The sequence below is a fragment of the Rhamphochromis sp. 'chilingali' genome (genome assembly GCF_963969265.1).
Source record: "Rhamphochromis sp. 'chilingali' genome assembly, chromosome: 5".
Lineage (NCBI taxonomy): Eukaryota > Metazoa > Chordata > Actinopteri > Cichliformes > Cichlidae > Rhamphochromis > Rhamphochromis sp. 'chilingali'.
This window is the reverse complement of record NC_137932.1, coordinates 40,930,213-40,949,630: the sequence shown is the minus strand read 5'-3', so window position 1 is coordinate 40,949,630 and position 19,418 is coordinate 40,930,213. Positions and strand designations below refer to the sequence as shown.

At 40.7% G+C, this 19,418-nt stretch overlaps 1 protein-coding gene across 3 annotated transcripts in view; it reads left to right on the top strand.

Moving 5' to 3' along the window:
• atp13a3 (ATPase 13A3) overlaps positions 1-19,418 on the top strand; it is a 46,104-nt gene that overhangs the window by 7,496 nt on the left and 19,190 nt on the right. For all 3 annotated transcript variants that reach the window (XM_080883071.1, XM_080883069.1, XM_080883070.1), the window contains 9 exons: positions 1,765-1,845; positions 9,810-9,896; positions 10,260-10,433; positions 16,293-16,535; positions 16,727-16,797; positions 17,043-17,126; positions 17,326-17,395; positions 17,844-17,978; positions 18,729-18,801. In XM_080883071.1, the coding sequence (XP_080739197.1) occupies positions 9,846-9,896; positions 10,260-10,433; positions 16,293-16,535; positions 16,727-16,797; positions 17,043-17,126; positions 17,326-17,395; positions 17,844-17,978; positions 18,729-18,801 (901 nt within the window). In that variant the 5' untranslated portion in view covers positions 1,765-1,845; positions 9,810-9,845. The remainder of the gene's footprint in view (positions 1-1,764; positions 1,846-9,809; positions 9,897-10,259; positions 10,434-16,292; positions 16,536-16,726; positions 16,798-17,042; positions 17,127-17,325; positions 17,396-17,843; positions 17,979-18,728; positions 18,802-19,418) is intronic.

Genomic DNA, 19,418 nt, shown 5'->3' with positions numbered 1-19,418 from the left:
ATGGCAACAAAACACTTTTTCCTCCAAATGCTTCCATGAATTATAGACTTATGTCATTAGGTCATGGCTCATTGTTCACTTTTTCCTTTTTGTCTTGTGTGTTGTAGAACAGGACAGAAAGGGAAAGGAGTATATGTCTACTCTCATTATTTATTTGTCTCTTTGCTAAGATAAAAATCTACAAAGTGCCCGAGCATTATGTGCAAGCAGTATTTTTAATTAAATCCCACATGCTAAGTGAATCTTTGACCGCTAATCATTTGTTATTGTTAAAAAAAGAAAAGAATGGAGAACAAGAACGGTTCTCTGGACGCTTCTTGTATGCCGTGTAAATTTTATGTAAGTGGATATACTTGCATCAAAGAATTTGATGACATATTTTAGTGTTTTCTAACAATTTTTGTAGTTGGTACAGTAACTAAAAAATATTTCACAGAATAAAAATCCAGAAACATTGGTAGCCCACTTTGGTAGAATTTGTTTCCATACTGGCCATATGTAATGTTCCACTTGCTGACTTTAATGATTGTTTGTATATTAAAGCCATAAACTCCGCAATCAAATACATGCTGACAATATTGTGGTTATATAAGGCACTGGGCTGTGTAAAAGCTGTACAGGATCATAGATGCTTTAGGACTCAAATAGGTGTTCATGATTGAGCCTCTGAGGTTTTATAAATTTATATTAAGTGGATTTTTTTTTTCATCTTACAGAGTTTTTGCAGGAACTCGGATGATTGCAATGTTTTCTCTTGTTTGGGGAAAAAAGATCAACAGCTGCTTAATGTTTTATTTTTTCCCCAAGCAAACATTGCTTATTAATGGCAGATTGATTAGTCTAAGGCCACATTGTTGTCTCTTATTTGATTAGATAAGAGACAACAATGTGGCCTTAGGCTGGGCTCAAGCGATCTATAAATATCTGTGAAGTCATGTTGGCTCCTGGAGGCCTCACACAAGGTCCTCAGTGTTCCAGTGTGAATACTAGTTCCTCCTGTCACTCTTGTATTCAAAGCAGGAGGCATACCTTATCTGCTGAGCAATTGGCTGGTGTAATTCTAAACTTTGGAGTGAAGTGGAAACAATTTCTTATCATCTTGGCACCTGAAGTACTGAGATTCTGAAGTCCCTGGGAAGATGTAAAACTGGAACCTGTTTCATCCTCAACATTTAGTTTGGAGGCCACAACATGCTTGTATATTCTCAGTAATGAATAAATAACAAAACCAAATGAACAGTTTGTCACACAGTAAATCTTTTAATAATTTCAGGTGTAAAATAGGTCAAAAGCTTTTATTAAGATAGGTACAACATCGTAATGAATAACTTAAGTTTTGAAACCCAACAGATCCATCTTATATGAACAGACTTCTTATTCCACAGTGGTGCCAGTTTAGGTTTTGGACTAAACTCACATTTAACCCATTTTTATTTATTTATTTATTTAATTCTTTAGATACTTAACTTTAAAAAAAAAAGAAGAAGAAGAAGAATTGAAGTGTTGTTGGAAAAGGTGGCAATAGGACCAAATCAAATGATCAACTACAATCAAATTCTGAAGCAATCTTTCTGTATCTTGATGAAGTGACAATTAAGGAGAAACTCTGAACAGTTTTGGCTATTTGGTAATATTGGTTTGTAAATGTGTATCCTCAGTTAACCTTCAACCTACCTAAGACTCAGAATATTTGGAAATCAATTGTAATGTAGATTGTGTGATGTAATTTTTAATGTTTTTTTTCTCTTGGATTTTTCCATCCAGGGTTCCAGGTTAGTGTGGTTAGAGAGCAAGCTAACTGTGGGGAAGAGGACCGCCTGGGGCATTTTGTCCCTGGCTCTCAAGGTAGGTGCACAGAAACCTTCAAAAAACATAATTTTGTTAAAAGACTTGTGATATACTCACTCAGTTATGTTGCTGAAATCTGCCGAGGCATGCTTTAATATTAGTCAGTTGAACATTCACGTTAAGCAGTAATTTAGTTATGTTCAACTGTTTGTGGTTTTCAATATCTAATTTATCCACATATCTGAAAAAAATCTTCATTTTAATTACCAGACAAGCAAAGTGTTAATAATTTCCCCTAGGGATCAATAAAGTATTCTGATTCTGATTAATCCCCAAGGGGTCAATTGCACAGCAAATATGATGGCCAGCTGCTGTTTTACTTCATGAATTAAGTAAAAGGAAGGCAACAACGAATACTATATTTTTCTTCTCTCTGTTATGATGCAAAATGTTCTATTGTTACGGCATTTTAGCAAACTTTTAACCATACCCAATTTTCTTATTATGTTGCAATATTTCCATACACCTTATTTATTTACTTTGTAACCATTCCTAACCTGGCAGATAGGAAAAAAAATTTGACTCGACTTTTTCTTAGCTTCAGTTAAGTTGTCACATAGTGGTACTTGAATCATAAATGGGGTCATAAGTCTGGTAAGGTTTCAACTGCTGTTGTCTGTTTGGAACCTGTAATTAGAGGTCACCACCCTCTGTTATCTGGATAGACTACGTAACAGTCTTGGTTTCAGTAACCACATAAACTTGATACTCTGTAATCCTTTTTAGCTGCAATTTATATTTGGATGTTGTGTCATGTAGGGCTGCTCGATTATGGCAAAAATGATAATCACGATTATTTTCACTGAAATTGAGATCTCGATTATTTGACGATATTTATTTAACCCTTTAAGACCTACCATAGAACCAAGTCCGCCAGAGCTTATATTATTTTTTTTACATGTTGTAGTGCCATTTTTGGGAGCATTTCAAGTTGCTATACATCAATACAACTGTTATAGCCCATATTTTAATAATATGTATGCATTAAGTCCATAGTAATTACATTAATTGCAAAAATGTGCAATAAACTACAAAAAAATTGAAAATCGTTTTTGTTTTGTTTTTTACATATATTTCTACTTGGGGAAATTTAAGAGGTTTATCCCTCAAAACTTTAAATACAAAAAAGTTGCAAAAAATAGTTTCCCACCACAGGAAATTTATTTTGAGTGTCTTCATAGTTTTATTTTGGAGATACAGCAATTTTTATATACTGCAGGAAAAACAAAAAACAATCTTATGATGCAAATTTGCAAAGAAAACAGCATGTGCATCAAAATAAACTATTTCCAGCAGTGCAATTCGAGTTCCAAGCATCCCAGAAACTATTCAGAAAAGTATAGAGTCAAACATGACTTATAAAATCACCAGTATAGGCTTTTAAGGCCTACAAGTAAAAAACTACATTTTCCACGAAAATGACGTCACTTCCGGTTTCGGACAGGAAATGGCGGACATGCGATAGTTCGCGTTGACGTCTTTTTCATTGTGGGAAGTGTTACGAACAGCTGATAGGAACGGCAAAGCGTGTTTCTGGAATATTATGTTTTTGTTCCTGCAAGCGCTTTATATGCAATTTTTGCAAAGCTTTATGTGGAAGGAAACCGTGACCGAGGACAAGCTGATGGCATAAGATGTAAGTACAACTCCTCCGGTTTCATATGCAAAACAAATTATTGCGCTAGCTTACACGGTTCCGGTTCTACAGGGATTTAAAGGGTTAACAATAACAATGTATTGAATAAAGACTTTAAAAAATAATATAAAATAGTGTGCAAATACTGGTAATAGTGCAAATGTTTGCAATATAAAAAATAAATGAAAAATGTAAACATCTACTTTTAGTGAACTTTGCAGTGTTGCTCTGTGGTGCAGCTATGCTATGACACCGTAGCAAAGTTTACACACTATGTCTACTTGATCCACGTCTGACTCCGCGAACCCATAATGTTTCCACACCACTGAAGTTTTTTTTTTGTTTTTTTTTTACCTCTCTTTTCAACCAACGGCAGTCACTCTCCTCTCCAAATAACTTCTGCATAGCTTTCCGAGCTTCCCTCGGGTCCTCTTAATTGTTGTGACGCGTGTTCGAAATGCAGAGAGGTGCGCTCGATTTGCCACACGGAGCAGCGCGAGAGTAAAGCACGAGGGAGGGGCTAATAATCGGCTCAGTCATTTTTAATGATCGTTGAAAGCCCAGATCGTAATCGTGATTAAAATTCGATTAATTGAGCAGCCCTAGTGTCATGTTATGTCATTGAGGTCATTTTTAACATAGTACTCTATTTTAAAATGTGTCATTTATTTGTCATTCTTCTGTTTGGGGTACAAAACAGTACCTGATTATATTTAGTCATTGATCTAAGGCTTTTGATACTCTTTATCGTGACTGTCTTATGAGGCATCTTTTTTTTGTTTTGGTGGCAAATTGTCTCAGCTGTGTTATACAAGCTGTGGGGTCTGATGGCTTACAGTCCAGCCTCATTAGTGTCAACAGAGGTGTGCCACAGGGTTCTATTGTAGTACCACTTTAATACAAAATAGTTAATGACTCAGGTGTAACCTTTAACGGTCCAAAGCATATAACACCACTCTCTGTTACCAGAGTTTTATGTACAAAAATCTTTGATTAACCTTAAATTGTTGTCAAGCTAAATGCATTAAATAGTTTTAATGCATTCCATTTCCATAAATAGTTTTATGGAAAGATTGCCAAGCATGCTTTCTGCCTATAAATCCTCCTTGATGCTAACTATTGTCGCATTAATTTCTTTTTTCCATTTATTTCAAACTTTGTCTTGGCAAATTTTCTGGGTGTCTCATGAGTATTTTTTTTCCCCACTGTATACATCTTCACCTACACCAGATCCCAAGACTGTTTGGTCCTTGAAGAGAAGGATGTTAATACTGAAATGGGAAAAATGGCTTGTAATTATTAAGCTGTATGTGGGAGAATCTTTAAAATAAGATGAAATGATTCCCGTTAATAAATTTAAATCCATTTGGTCCATGGTAATCACTGGAACTAATTACCTGAGCTTTTTCAAGTCAAGTCAAGTCGGCTTTATTGTCACTTCAACCATATACAGTTAGTACACAGTGAAGCGAAACAACGTTCCTCCAGGACCAAGGTGGTACATGCAACATAAATTTACAACATAAATTAACAGAAAACACTAAACTAGCTAACTAAGAGGCCTAGTTAGCTGGCTAGCAGAGACAAGACAGACTGACCTAACATAAATGACAACATAAATTAACAAAATCTAACTATCTAAAGAAGACTTTTTTTTTTTTGTTAACAGACAGCAGACAACAAAGTGCACGTGCAAATGTGCGAACAAGAGCAACAAAGTGACAGTGTGAGGAAAAAAACACAACGTAACATAATAATAAGGTTTTGTGATGATGAGTTGAGGTAGTGGAGGAACAGTAAACATTCCTTAGTGTAGCAGCAAAAATTAGGAAGTAAAGAAGTTAGTGCAAAAAGTCCAGTAATAATATTGTGCAAAAGAGCATTTACAGGTTGGTGTGTACGATAGTTTGGTGGTGTAGGTCAGTGTGTTTGCGCTTGTGTTGATTAGTCAGTCCAGTCTCAATGTTTTGAGTAGTTGAGTTAAGCTGAGTGATTTGTGTGTGTGTGTGTGTGTGTGTGTGTGTGTGTGTGTGTGTGTGTGTTTATCAGTCCAGTCCCTTTAGCTTAAATGTTTCTGTAATGCAATCGGGTTGTGCTTGTGCCTTCCCAATGCATTTCTGGACAGTCATGTGGGTGCTTGTGTCCATGATGTACTTGGGTTGGCATTTCCAGTTATAGCAGAAATTTAGGAGGGAATGTTCTTGTTGTTATGCAGCCACCGCTGAGCGCTGGCTAGGGGGGCTGCTATTGAAAAATACAAGGAAGGGCTTGGTCCTAAGCAAAATATCCCGCAGTATGCCAGAGAAAAAGTCCACCCGGGTGCAGCAGGCAAGATAAGATCTGAGTGTGCGAGGCAGTGATATAGGATAATTGGGTTATACAGGGCGTTGGATGCAGTAGAAGGGTGGCCCTATTGGCACTCTGTCTTGACATATCATACCAGAACTCTCCAGTGATAATTGCTGTCAGAGAGGGTATCCTAACCATTTGCCTGACTTAATACCTCGTTGGATTTGCTTATCTTTGTGTGTACTGATGTATTTTGCTATTTAATATTCAGGCTTGTAACCTGAGTCTAACTTCAGTTAACTTTGACTCCTGTCTATACTGACCTGTATAAGGCTAGCACAGTGGAAGGTAAAGGTCAAGCACTCCTTGGTTTTTCTTGACTTGTTTTTCTTGACTTTCAGAGCTACACCTTCAGTTACTCCACACCCCACCAGTGGTGCCTGATGTAATCAGAGAAGCTGGATTCTCTGATTTCTCAGATTTCTTTTTTACTTTCTCTTGTCTTTTGTGTAATGTAGAAATGGTCAAATGCGGCACTGTTTTAATGTCTGGGCCTTACTTCTTGAAACATTAATTTGCATCTTTGTGTGCCATGTTTCCCCAAGTAGCCCCATTTAGCCCCTCTGGAGTGAACCTGATCAACTGTCTGTAATATTACTTAGTGACGGTTTGCTGGGGTTTTAAGTAAAAAGTGAAACTGTCTATAGCCTAACTTGTGTTTACAAGCACCTTAGGAATCATTTGACAAAGATTGTTCAGTGGATAATACAGCAAAATTCACATGCACGTCCAAACACACTGGCAATTTTCCTTCTGTACGGGATGTGTAGTCCTCTTGGGAATTGAGAGAGGAATGGAGCAACAAGTTTGATATGGACTGGAGTAATGCATGAGTTTGATGAGTCATTCAGACTGTGTGGGTGTATTGACTTAAGAGATAGTCTCAGGTGTACTAAGGTTGAGCAGCTTTTTGGGAAGTGCTGTTCATTGCTGCTGGGCCATGTTTTGTGTGCTACAGTCTACATCTGAATTTGTATAATTTGCTAAAATCTCTTTAACCCAATGTAAATGCTGCACGACTGTATGTGGACAGAGATAGGAAAAACAAAACGGTTCACTAATGTATCCATAGACATGTTCTTAACTTTATGTCCATAATGTTTTAATTTATATTTTATTCCAATTTTATCCTTACCAAGTGACATTAGTTAATGGGAACTATTCTAAACTGACTGGCACATGCCTGCAGTTTACAATTGGCATACGGCGATGCTTTCATTTACATTTGTCTAAAGTGTATTCTGCCACAAAGTGATTCATAATAAGAGAGAGCCACAGAAATAAAGACAGTATTGTTTGAAGTGGCAGCCAGAAAAGAATAGAATAGAATAGAATTCAACTTTATTGTCATTGCACATGTCACAGGTACAGGGCAACGACATGTAGTTTGCATCCATCCAGAAGTGCTTTAGCCATGATATAGATATATTACAATATATATTAGCAATAATATAGATATGTAAGTATATTACAGAAATGGGTCTATTACGGTATGTTATAATGTACACGGTATGAAGTATGTTATGAATATGCTATAACTATAAGTATGTACAGGCTGTTGTGAGTACAAGCTATGAATAGGATATATATATGAAAAAAACTATACAGAATATGAAATAATGAACTTTACAGAAATATGAGATATACACTTATACAGAAATGGGAACTATGCAAGTTGCGAACAGTTATAGAATTAAAAATTATCGTATGATTATTTACACAGAACTATACAGTAGTGCAGTTAAGAGGCTATATAAAGTGCTAGTGGTTGTGAGTGGTGGTTCAGTCCATGTTATTATTGTGTTTGAGGGTACAGTTGTCCATTGTGTGTGTGTGTATGTCCAGTCCGTGAGTTTAACGTGGGTCAGATGTCAGGAGGCAGAGTTCAGGAGTCTGACAGCTGTGGGGAAGAAGCTGTTCCGGTACCTGGTGGTCTTAGTCCGGAGGCTCCTGTAGCGCCTCCCAGAGGGCAGGAGGGTGAAGAGTCCATGTGATGGGTGACTGGGGTCTTTGATGATTTTCCCAGCCCTTTTCAGACACCGCTTCCTGTAGATGTCCTTTATGACAGGAAGTGGTGCTCTGGCAATGCGCTGGGCAGTTTTCACGACCCTCTGCAACGCCTTCCGGTCCGAGGCAGAGCAGTTCCCGTACCAGACTGTTATACAGTTGGTCAGGATGCTCTCGATGGTGCAGCGATAGAAGTTCACCAGGATGTCTGAGGACAGGTGGTTCTTCCTCAGAGTCCTCAAGAAGAAGAGGCGCTGGTGAGCCTTCTTGACCAGCTTGGAGCAGTTGGTCGTCCAGGTGAGATCCTCGGAGATGTGGACTCCCAGGAACTTGAAGCTGCTCACACGCTCCACAGCCGTCCCCTTAATGTGGATGGGTGGATGTGGATCAGCATTCCTCCTGTAGTCCACGATGAGCTCCTTGGTCTTCTCGGTGTTAAGCAGCAGGTTGTTTCTGTCGCACCACTCAGCCAGACGATCCACCTCCTCCCTGTAGGCGGCCTCATCGTTGTCACTGATGAGGCCAATCACCGTGGTGTCATCTGCAAACTTAATGATGGTGTTGGAACCATCAGCAGGTCTGCAGTCGTGGGTGAAGAGGGAGGTGGGGGGTGAGGATTTGTCACTTCAAACTTTATTGGGGGGAAAAAAATCCACAAGTGAGATTTCTTTCAAGAAATCTAAAAATTAAATATATAGCATGCTCGCAGGGTTAGCAAGTATAACATGTGTATGATATGCTAGCTAAAAATATATATTCTATAGATTATATGTGTGACTATATGTGTTATAGATTAAAACCCTCCTGTAGTTGCCGTTACTTCCACTGGTCCAAACCTCTTTGGCTTAAAGTGCATACTTTGAGTGCTGGTAAATGTTTTTTTGATCTTGTGAATGATGCAGAAAATCAGCTTCCTTCCTAAGCAATATCCGACCTGCCACGTGGAGCTTAAATACAAAATCCCTGGTCACTTCAGTCAAGAAGATTGCGTTAAGAATATTGATTAAAAAGACAGAAACTTGCTTTCCAAAGTTGTAATTTGCTTTTGACATTTGTCTTTGACATTTGACATTGTTAAGCACTTTACAGGGCTTTGATTAATCAATCTTTAATTTAAACAAATAATGTGGTGTTATCTTGTGACTTGTTCCGACACTGTGCTGTTGAGCTCTCGGTTTCAAAGCCTGCTGTGAAGCTTAAGCTGGGCAGAGACTGTGTGATTTTTTTTTTTTTCAGTCGCGCGATTCAGCTCCTGCTCAAACTGTACGATTGACTCGCAGGGGTTAGAAGTTCATAGGTCACGATGCAGGGTCTCACACTATACGGCCCGATGCTCTGATGCGACCCGAGTGCTCACACTGTGCATCCATAAAATGAAGGTTATAACAGAAATTCTGTCGCTCGCTCTCCCTCTCTCTTTCACACACAGACACGCACACCACCGCCATCAACTTTGCTAAATTGCTAAAAACATTGATCAGGCAGCTGTGATTGAGCAGCAATGTAGATCCAACTATTTTCACGGTTGTTGTGGTCGTGATAATTTTGTGAGGCCACATCGAAAAGGCTCGGATCAGCTTACCATAGTTCTACAAGTTGTGCCTCCGTCGCTTGTGTCCAGATCACACGCTGCACTGCCGTGCTGCGCCGTCTTTTTCGCTGACATTTGTGTTTGCGCGTGCGCAGTGTGAGAAACTGCGGTGACACCCTCACGACGGTCGCGAGGATTTCAAACGACCAAGCGATTGATGATCGGGAGCTGGTCGTGAGGTGTTAATCGCGTCTCGTTACCCCACGTATACTACACGATGCACGACGCACGATGAAGGCCAAAATCGGGCCGATCGCCAAAACGGTCGCACGACTCAAAAATCTGCTCAAAATGGGCCAAAAAATCGCACAGTGTAAGCCCAGCATTAAATGTTTCCCGCACTGTTCACCGTTGACATTTTGTCTGATCTGTTTGCAGTGACTAAGGAAGGGGCTTGGCAAACTGTTCTGCAGCATGGAGAAGGAAGACCTCAAGATTGTCAACAAGGGGGAAGAGGAGGAGATGGTATTTTTCATTTCACATATACGCATATTGAAAAAATACCAGAATTGACGTGATCCTGAAGGATCCAGAATCTAATGTGCCCATCAGTGACTTCTTGATGGCTTGCAATTTCTTCTCACTGCTTACTGAGTGTTTCCCTAATGGTACCATAACCACCCTGGCTGTGAAACTGGAGTCTGTTCCCAGCCTGAACCCCAGTGAGCTCACGCTGCTCGACCCGACCTGCGGTCCAGTCTACAGTGATGACCGCTACGCTTACTTTGTCTTCACTGCTAACTCCTGTGGGACTACCAGAAAGTTACATACTGTGTTACCTAACGTGCCATACTGTGCTCCTGTTTTCTCTTTTTTTTTTTTGTTAAGGAGCTGCAGGGCTACCGTCTGTGTCGTTGGCGGCTGGCCCTGGTGGGCCTCGGGGTGCTGTGTACAGGGGGCTTCCTTCTCCTGGTGCTCTACTGGATGCCAGAATGGTGCGTCAAGTCCACCTGCACTCGTACCACAGCCCGTGAGGCCAAAGTGGTGTTGCTGCGCTCCACGGTGGGTAGCAAGTAAAGCAGCAGTGAGTCATTATTATTCAAAAAAGAGAAAATTATTTACTTAGAAAATAAGTTTTTCTATTTTTTTCTCTCTTTCTTCGTATTAAATGGGTTTTTAATATTTGGTTGGAAAAAATCTAATCAAGAAATTGTGAAAGGAAGTGGTGGATTTTAGAGATTAAACATTTTATCAACAAACTAATCAAAACATATTAAAACAATTTTGGCTTCTTTTTTATTTATTATTTGGTGTTGCCAATTCATGAAAAAAATGGTAAAGACGTAAATAGAAGTAACTATTTTGAAGACTAGTAAATAATAATAATAATAATTAACATTTAATTTTAATATGTGCAAACACAGTTGTGGGCTTTTTCTTTGTTGTTTTTTTTGTTGATTTCTGTCTGTCTACATTATTATTAGAGCCCGAGCACTAAAAGTGCGAAGGCCCTTTTGTATCTGCTCCGTTTCTTCTTCTTATTATTATTATTATTCAGGCAAAACAAGGGCCTTTTTGAGGGCCTAAACATGCTCAAAAACTCATGAAATTTTGCACACATGCCAGGTCTGGTGAAAAATTTTGTATTTTAATGGTTTTACATATGAGCACTGGGAAATGGCTCTACAGCGCCACCTATGCCTTGTTAAATGCAGCCCTACGACCACATCATTTCAGCTACATGTATGAAATTTGACACACCTGTGTTACCATGCCAAGACGAACAAAAAGAAGTCTGTGGGCACATTGACGCAAACCCAACAGGAAGTCCGGCATTTGGACGTGAAGGTGACATTTTGGCTCTAATTTTGCCATTTCCATGCCTCGAACTTTTTCGAACTCCTCCTTGGGATTTGGTCGTATAAGCTTCATCTTTGGTCAGTGTCAACTACACACCTGGGCCATGTTAAATTGTGGAGCTTTTGAATTTTCGTGATACGGTGAGGCCGTGGCGCCACGGCGAATTTCGATGACTCGCCATGAAAATCTTATAGCCTCTCATTCTGTCATACATTGTCCGATCTGGACCAAAGAGCACACATATGAGCCTCCACCCCTGAACATATTTCAACTGCCACATTTGACATCAAGGACAGCGCCACCTAGTGGGAACAGGAAATGTCATGTTTTACACTTTGGGGTACAGTATAGTGATGGGTGACATCTGCAGCCTCAAATTTCTCCTGGAAAGCCTTAAGGAGTTGGTCTTGGGTTACAGTGAAAACTGTGAGTTTTCGCGAAAGGGTGTGACCCCGAGAGCATGGCGAACTTTGATGTCTCACCACGAAGAAACAAATTAGTATAACTCAATGAAATCCAGTCTGATCAGTACCAGACATGATGTCATACCTGCCCTGAATAGATTGATATTCCCATTAGGGCTGCTCGATTATGGCAAAAATGATAATCACGATTATTTTCACTGAAATTGAGATCTCGATTATTTGACGATATTTATTTAACCCTTTAAGACCTACTATAGAACCAAGTCCACCAGAGCTTATATTATTTTTTTTTACATGCTGTAGTGCCATTTGTGGGAGCATTTCAAGTTGCTATACATCAATACAACTGTTATAGCCCATATTTTAATAATATGTATGCATTAAGTCCATAGTAATTACATAAATTGCAAAAAAGTGCAATAAACTACAAAAAAAATTGAAAATTGCTTTTGTTTTGTTTACATATATTTCTACTTGGAGAAATTTAAGAGGTTTATCCCTCAAAACTTTAAATACAATAAAGTTGCAAAAAATAGTTTCCCACCACAGGAAATTTATTTTGAGTGTCTTCATAGTTTTATTTTGGAGATACAGCAATTTTTATATACTGCAGGAAAAACAAAAAACAATCCTATGATGCAAATTTGCAAAGAAAACAGCATGTGCATCATTTCACTGTGGGAAGTGTTACGAACAGCTGATAGGAACGGCAAAGCGTGTTTCTGGAATATTATGTTTTTGTTCCTGCAAGCGCTTTTTATGCAATTTTTGCAAAGCTATATGTGGAAGGAAACCGTGACCGAGGACAAGCTGATGGCATCAGATGTAAGTACAACTCCTCCGGTTTCATATGCAAAACAAATTATTGCGCTAGCTTACACGGTTCCGGTTCTACAGGGATTTAAAAATAGTTACGCAAAACGGAGCGTGCTGCTCTGACCGGCTTTAAAGGGTTAACAATGACTTTAAAAAAATAATATAAAATAGTGTGCAACACCACTGAAGTTTTTTTTTTTTAAAACTCTCTTTTCAACCAACGGCAGTCACTCTCCAAATAACTTCTGCTTAGCTTTCCGAGCTTCCCTCGGGTCCTCTTAATCAGCGGTCTCCAACCTTTTTTGCGCCACGGACCGGTTTATGCCCGACAATATTTTCACGGACCGGCCTTTAAGGTGTCGCGGATAAATGAAGGAGGGGCTAATAATCGGCTCAGTCATTTTTAATGATCGTTGAAAGCCCAGATCGTAATCGTGATTAAAATTCGATTAATTGAGCAGCCCTAATTCCCATTGTCAGGAATACGCAGCGCGCCACCTAGTGGCAACAGGAAATGTCATGTGTACTTTGTTGTACTGATTTTCACAGGTTCATCGTGGACACCTCAAAAGCGGTGAATATCACCATCAGTCCCTCATGATGCTTCAGTGCGAAAACTGTGACTTTAAACTCAACGGCGCACCCTGGTGGCAGCGCGGTTCACCATTAACAATGAAGTGGCTTTTGAGGGGCTTGGAAAGTTTAAAAAGTCTTGAAATTTGGCCCACACCTCCAATGTGATGAATGCTTTGTTATGTGATCACTTTCCTTGAATAGCGCAAAATGGCTCCACAGCACCCCCTACAAAATTTCAAATCATCAGCCCCTGCTCTGTGTTTTATCTATGAGTCTGAAACATGATAAGCTTGTAGAAGATATCAAGATGTAAAAAAAAGTCTCTTGGAGCAATATCCCAAATCCAACAGAAAGTCAACCATTTTAAGAACTCTCTGCCTGGGAGGGATGTGAGGTGGGCAAATGAACTGAATCATTTCTTCAACAGATTTGATTCAGCCATGAGGCAGTCTGCAACATCGGCTGCAGACTCACCCACCCCCACTGCTGCTGTTCCACCTCAGACACTTCACACCTCCTCTATTCACCCTGCTCACTCCCCCCCACCCCCAACAACAGCATCCAATACACACTCAACACAAGGCTCCAGCCTGTCTCTCTCAACCACCCAGGTTAGGAGGGAACTGAGGAGGATTAATGGCAAGAAGGCAGCGGGTCCAGATGGCATCAGCTCGAGGGTCGTCAGGTCCTGCGCGGACCAACTGTGTGGGGTGATGGAGCACCTCTTCAACCTGAGCCTGAGGTTGGGAAGAGTCCCACAGCTCTGGAAAACCTCCTGTGTTGTACCAGTGCCAAAGACTTCACGCCCCAAGGACCTCAACAGCTACAGGCCGGTGGCTCTGACATCCCACCTGATGAAGACCCTGGAGCGGTTGGTCCTGGCTCAGCTTCGGCGCCTAATAAGCTCATCACTGGACCCACTTCAGTTTGCCTACCAGCCTGGCATTGGAGCGGATGATGCCGTCATTCACCTCCTACATCGTTCCCTCGCTCACCTGGAGACCGCTGGAAGCACTGTGAGAATCATGTTCTTTGATTTCTCCAGTGCCTTCAACACCATTCTTCCCTCGGTTCTAAAGGACAAGCTGGTGAACTCTGGAGTGGACCATCACCTCACTACCTGGATCCTGGACTACCTCACCGACCGACCACAGTATGTGAGGACTCAGGGCTGTGTGTCGGACAGGGTCGTCTGCAGTACGGGGGCCCCACAGGGAACGGTTCTGGCTCCGTTCCTCTTCACCATCTACACTGCAGACTTCTCCCACAATTCCACCCAGTGCTTCCTGCAGAAGTTCTCTGATGACTCTGCAATAGTCGGCCTCATCACTGATGGGGACGACAAGGAGTACAGAGGTCTGACCCAAGACTTTGTGGACTGGTGCCAGCTGAACTACCTCCAGATCAACGCCAGTAAAACCAAGGAACTGGTGGTAGACTTCCGCAGGCACAAGCATTCTCCACTGCAACCACTGAACATCCAAGGTATGGACATTGAGGCTGTGGACAGCTACAGGTACCTTGGTGTTCATCTGAACAATTGACTGGACTGGACTCATAACTCAGACGCCCTCTACAGGAAAGGGCAGAGCAGGCTGTACCTGCTGCGGAGACTCAGGTCGTTTGGAGTGGAGGGCCCACTCCTGAAGACCTTCTATGACTCTGTTGTGGCTTCTGCTATCTTTTATGGCGTGGTCTGCTGGGGCGGCAGCATCTCTGCTGGGGACAGGAAGAGACTGAACAGGGTGATCCGAAGGGCCAGCTCTGTTCTAGGATGCCCTCTGGACCCAGTGGAGGTGGTGAGTGACAGGAGAACGGCGGCTAAGCTGTCATCCCTGTTGGACAACATCTCCCACCCCATGCAGCAGACTGTGACAGCACTGAGCAGCTCCTTCAGTGGGAGACTGCGGCACCCACGGTGTGGGACGGAGAGATTTCGCAGGTCTTTCCTCCCCACTGCTGTCAGACTCCACAACAAAGACTTTAACTGAACAAACACACACATCCACACATGTGCAATAATACCAAGTGCAATAATCCTTTCTGTCATCGTTGTATTTTTACTCAGTTGTATATAGTATTTGTATTTGTATTCTATTTTTATCTTATTGTATATTTATTTTATTTTATTCTACTGTATATAGTATTTTATTTTATTCTATTCTGTACAGTTGTGTACTGTATTTATTCTTATTGTATTCTAATTTTTGCCTCATAACTTTTGCACTGTCCACTTCCTGCTGTGACAAAACAAATTTCCCACGTGTGGGACTAATAAAGGTTATCTTATCTTATCTTATCTTATCTTAATTTTCGCGACATTTTCCCCTCTTTTCAGGCTCCGTACTTTGACGAACTCCTCCAAAGATTTTCATCAGATTGACGTGATCTGCAGTGCGTGGAATCTGAAGACCTTCGTGATGTTAAATTGCGAAGCTTTTTACGTTGAGGGAAACGGGGTGGTCATGGCGGCACGTAGAGTTTCAAACACTCGCCAAAAAGCAGTAATCTGCTGTCACTCAAAAACACAATGTCCAATCTCACACAAAGGTCGCAGGCATGATGAGACTCGAGCTCAGAAATAGTTGTTGTTATGCCATTTGTCAGTAATGTTTAGAGCGCCACCTAGTGGGACGACTATAATCATGATCGAATGAGATGAAATGTTAGCTGGGCAGGGATAGCTCAGTAGGTAGAGTGGTGGCCCCATGATCGGAAGGTCGGTGGTTCGACTCCACTGAACGCTACCCTGAGGTACCCCTGAGCAAGGTACCGTCTCTACACACTGCTTCCCGGGCGCTGCATTGGTGGCTGCCCACTGCTTCACTGGGTGAATGGGTTAAATGCAGAGGAACTATTTCCCTACGGGGACTAACATGCACACTTTACTTTACTGGTGGTTAAATGCATGAATTCCATCAATTTGACATCAGATCGGACGTGCTGGTTGTAGGTGTTGGGCGTGGCTCGACGTGCCGGGGTGCGAGGGCCCTCATAACGCTGCTTGCAGCTTTAATTATTATTATTATTTTAGTAAAAAATTTCACATCTGTATTTTTCCGTTATATTAATGGAAATATAGTTATGAGCTCTCACCCCACTTCCCAGTGACTAAAAATGGAGACTGACATATAGAATAATGTTGTTCCTCCTCATAAACGTTGCACTTAATAGGGGGAAATTTGTTGTTACTTATTGAAGCTTCTCAGAAATTCACTAGATTAACTTTGTTTGGGTGGTTTAGGATGAGTTCCGGCGCTGGTTCCTGGCCAGGGTGCGAGTGATGCTTGCCCCAGGGAGAAACCCCTTCCACAGCCTGGAGACCCAGACCACCTCCCCCTCCTCCCCTTCCTCTCCTTCCTCCCTCTCCTACCCCTTCTCCTCCTCTGCTTCCCCACCTCAGGCCAACGGACACACCATTCATCCCTCCGATGGCAGCCCTGCTCAGGAGCTCATCAGGAAATTTGCAGACTACCAGCCCACGCAGGTAGGCACAACACTTGTCTCAACATAAATCTGTAGTATAAACTGGAAATGCACTAAGCACATAAATGAATGTGACTGTCGTTTTTCAAAGTTCATAGAAGGGTTGTTTTATGGACAACAATACAAATATGATTACTTTTGCCAAATAAATCTGTCTCTTATTTTGGTCCCTTTGCTCTTTTTTCCCCTCAGATTCGCTACTTTACCTTTCATAGCACAAAGTATTATTGGAACGACGAGAAGCAGAACTTTGAGGTTTTAACGTAAGCATTCTTTTATAACTATATAACTTTCAATTTTCACTGCAGAATCCTCTTAAGTAAACTCTTCAAAGGTTGCACACAGCAGTAATGACAAGTAAATATATGACTCTTGCTCTGTATGTTGACTAACAAAAAAAACTTGAGGGGGAGAAGATTTTCATTTTATAGCAACTTGCATGCTTGTTTTGCTTTTGCTGTTGCGGTTATGTGGAATTAAAGTATCTCCTCCAATGTTCCTATTACAGTGGCCTGGAGGATCTGCAGGTCAGCTGCTCCACCCTCCACTCGGAGCACAGCACAGGCCTGACTATGAACCAGCAGGAGTACAGGTAACATTCAATCAAAAGACAAAGTCACTCAAGTTTGTACGGCACTGTAGGTGCAAGGAGTTGTTGTTGTTCAGTTGTTGGGGTTAAAAACTATAAGCCCTGATATTGTAACTGGAGTTAATGAACAGTGGAGGAGGAATATCCACAGTCTTTGGTATTTACACACAAACTAAATACAATTTTTCTTCCTGTCTTTTAGGAGACTGTTCTTCGGAGTGAATGAAATTGCAGTGAAAGTGCCTTCTGTTTTCAAGCTGCTTATCAAAGAGGTAAAAGCAAAGTTTGAGTTTCTGTATGCAGCATGAATGTGTGTGAGACATCTTTTCATCTTGTGGGTTTATTGACACCTTGCACCAAATATTAGTGAATTAGTTTATTGTGTGGCACACGTATAATAATTTGAGAACAGAAATCCTTTTCTTCTGTCAGAACAGAGTCGTGCTTATGTACTGCTGTCTTGCTACTTTTTCATGTTAATGCGATTAGCTGAAGTAGGTTGTTAATCATTTCAGTGCATTATGAATGAAACTGTGTTTAAAATTTTTCTTTTCTTTTTTTTTATATTTAAGGAAATTGTACTGGTTCAACATTTTCAAATATTTCTGTTTTCTTGTGATTTCTGGATCTTTCTCCGTTTTTCTCTCTTTGTTTTGTTTTGTTTTATTTTATTTGACCTCTTTGCTTGCCATACCGATTCCTCTCTAAATCCTTCTGCAGGTCCTCAACCCTTTCTACATCTTCCAACTCTTCAGTGTGATCCTGTGGAGTGCCGATGAGTATTACTACTATGCTGCGGCCATTGTTTTAATGTCGGTCATATCCATAGCTACCTCTTTGTACACCATCAAAAAGGTGAGCTCTACAACATCATGAGATTGAATTGAACTCGTATTTCTGTCAGGAGCAATTTAAAGTCAGTGGGTTGAAAATTAGTTCACTTTGTTTTTCTGTAATACTTAGATTTTGTTTAATGAAACTAAATTTTAGCACAGAGCTCTATTAATACAGAATTAATCAGCAAATGTGTGAAAGAAGAAACAGGTTGATTCTTTTTTTCTAATATAAACACTTGTTTTGAAAATCTTCAGCATCCTTGGAATAACTTAAACTATTCAAGTATTTATGTCATATCAGCCACTGATAACGTATCCTTAGATTTACTTATTGTATCATTATGTCAAAACACAATGATGACGGCTTACTTAGCTTTTGCTTTTTTCCCACCTCATTAGCAATGGGGCCTAAGCCCAGTTTGTCCAGCTGTGTTTTTGCCTGATGGCGTTCCCACGATTGTTTTTGTTTTCAGTCTCAGATAAACGTCTTCAAAGGCTGACTCATTTATATGGAACATTACATTAAGTACCACAGAATCAGACGACTGCCTGTTGAAGACCTTTTTCCCCTTCTTATTTCCTTCTACCATTATGATTTATACCAGTGACTAAACTGAGTATCTAATCTAGCGTTTTCAGTCCAACGCATGCACGTGGTTTACTGGCTCATGGTTGACTAACTCAAATGAAAACATCCTTGCAATTCACAGATGTTCATGGGAATTAAAAAGGTTTTTTAATCATTGTTATTTTTCTTCTCTTTCTCCAGCAATACGTCATGCTTCATGACATGGTGGCAGCTCACAGTATTGTTCGTGTGTCCGTATGCCGAGCCAATAATGGTTTGTAAAACTTTTTCTTTGATTTTATCTTTTGTTTGAGATTCAAAAATTATTTTCATAGGAAAAATGCATCAGGTATTCTATATTCAGCTAGTTTCAAAAAGGGATTTCCAATCCAAATCTGACAACGGGGATTTTTCTGCATTTATGCCGAGCCAGACCCTGCACTGGCTGCCCTCTAAATGTCCTCTGCTGTGAAACACTGCAACGTTAGAGTCTATATGACAATAAGGATGGACAGTTTGGTCTGTTATTCTGCACAAAAGGTTCTGTTTGTGTTTGCAGAAGTGATGACAATACCATCACCATCTCAAAATGCATGTCATTAGTTGTCCAAAGGAGGGTGGTTGAACTTGGGTTTAGAGTTGTCAGACATAGCTGTGGGGGCACATAAGCTGTAAGGTACTGCTTATGATGCCTCAGCTTTTTCCACTGCTGCGTAGAGAGGCATTATTAATGAGAGAAGTGCTGAACAAGACTATGAGGCTCTTAAACACAAAATATCTCTGTGGCGGGGCTGCTGCCAGTGCTGCTGCAGGGGAGGCGGACACACCTGCACGGCATCTGCAACTCTGTGCTGACTGACTGTTGTTGTTGTGTGTGTCTGTAAAGGACGA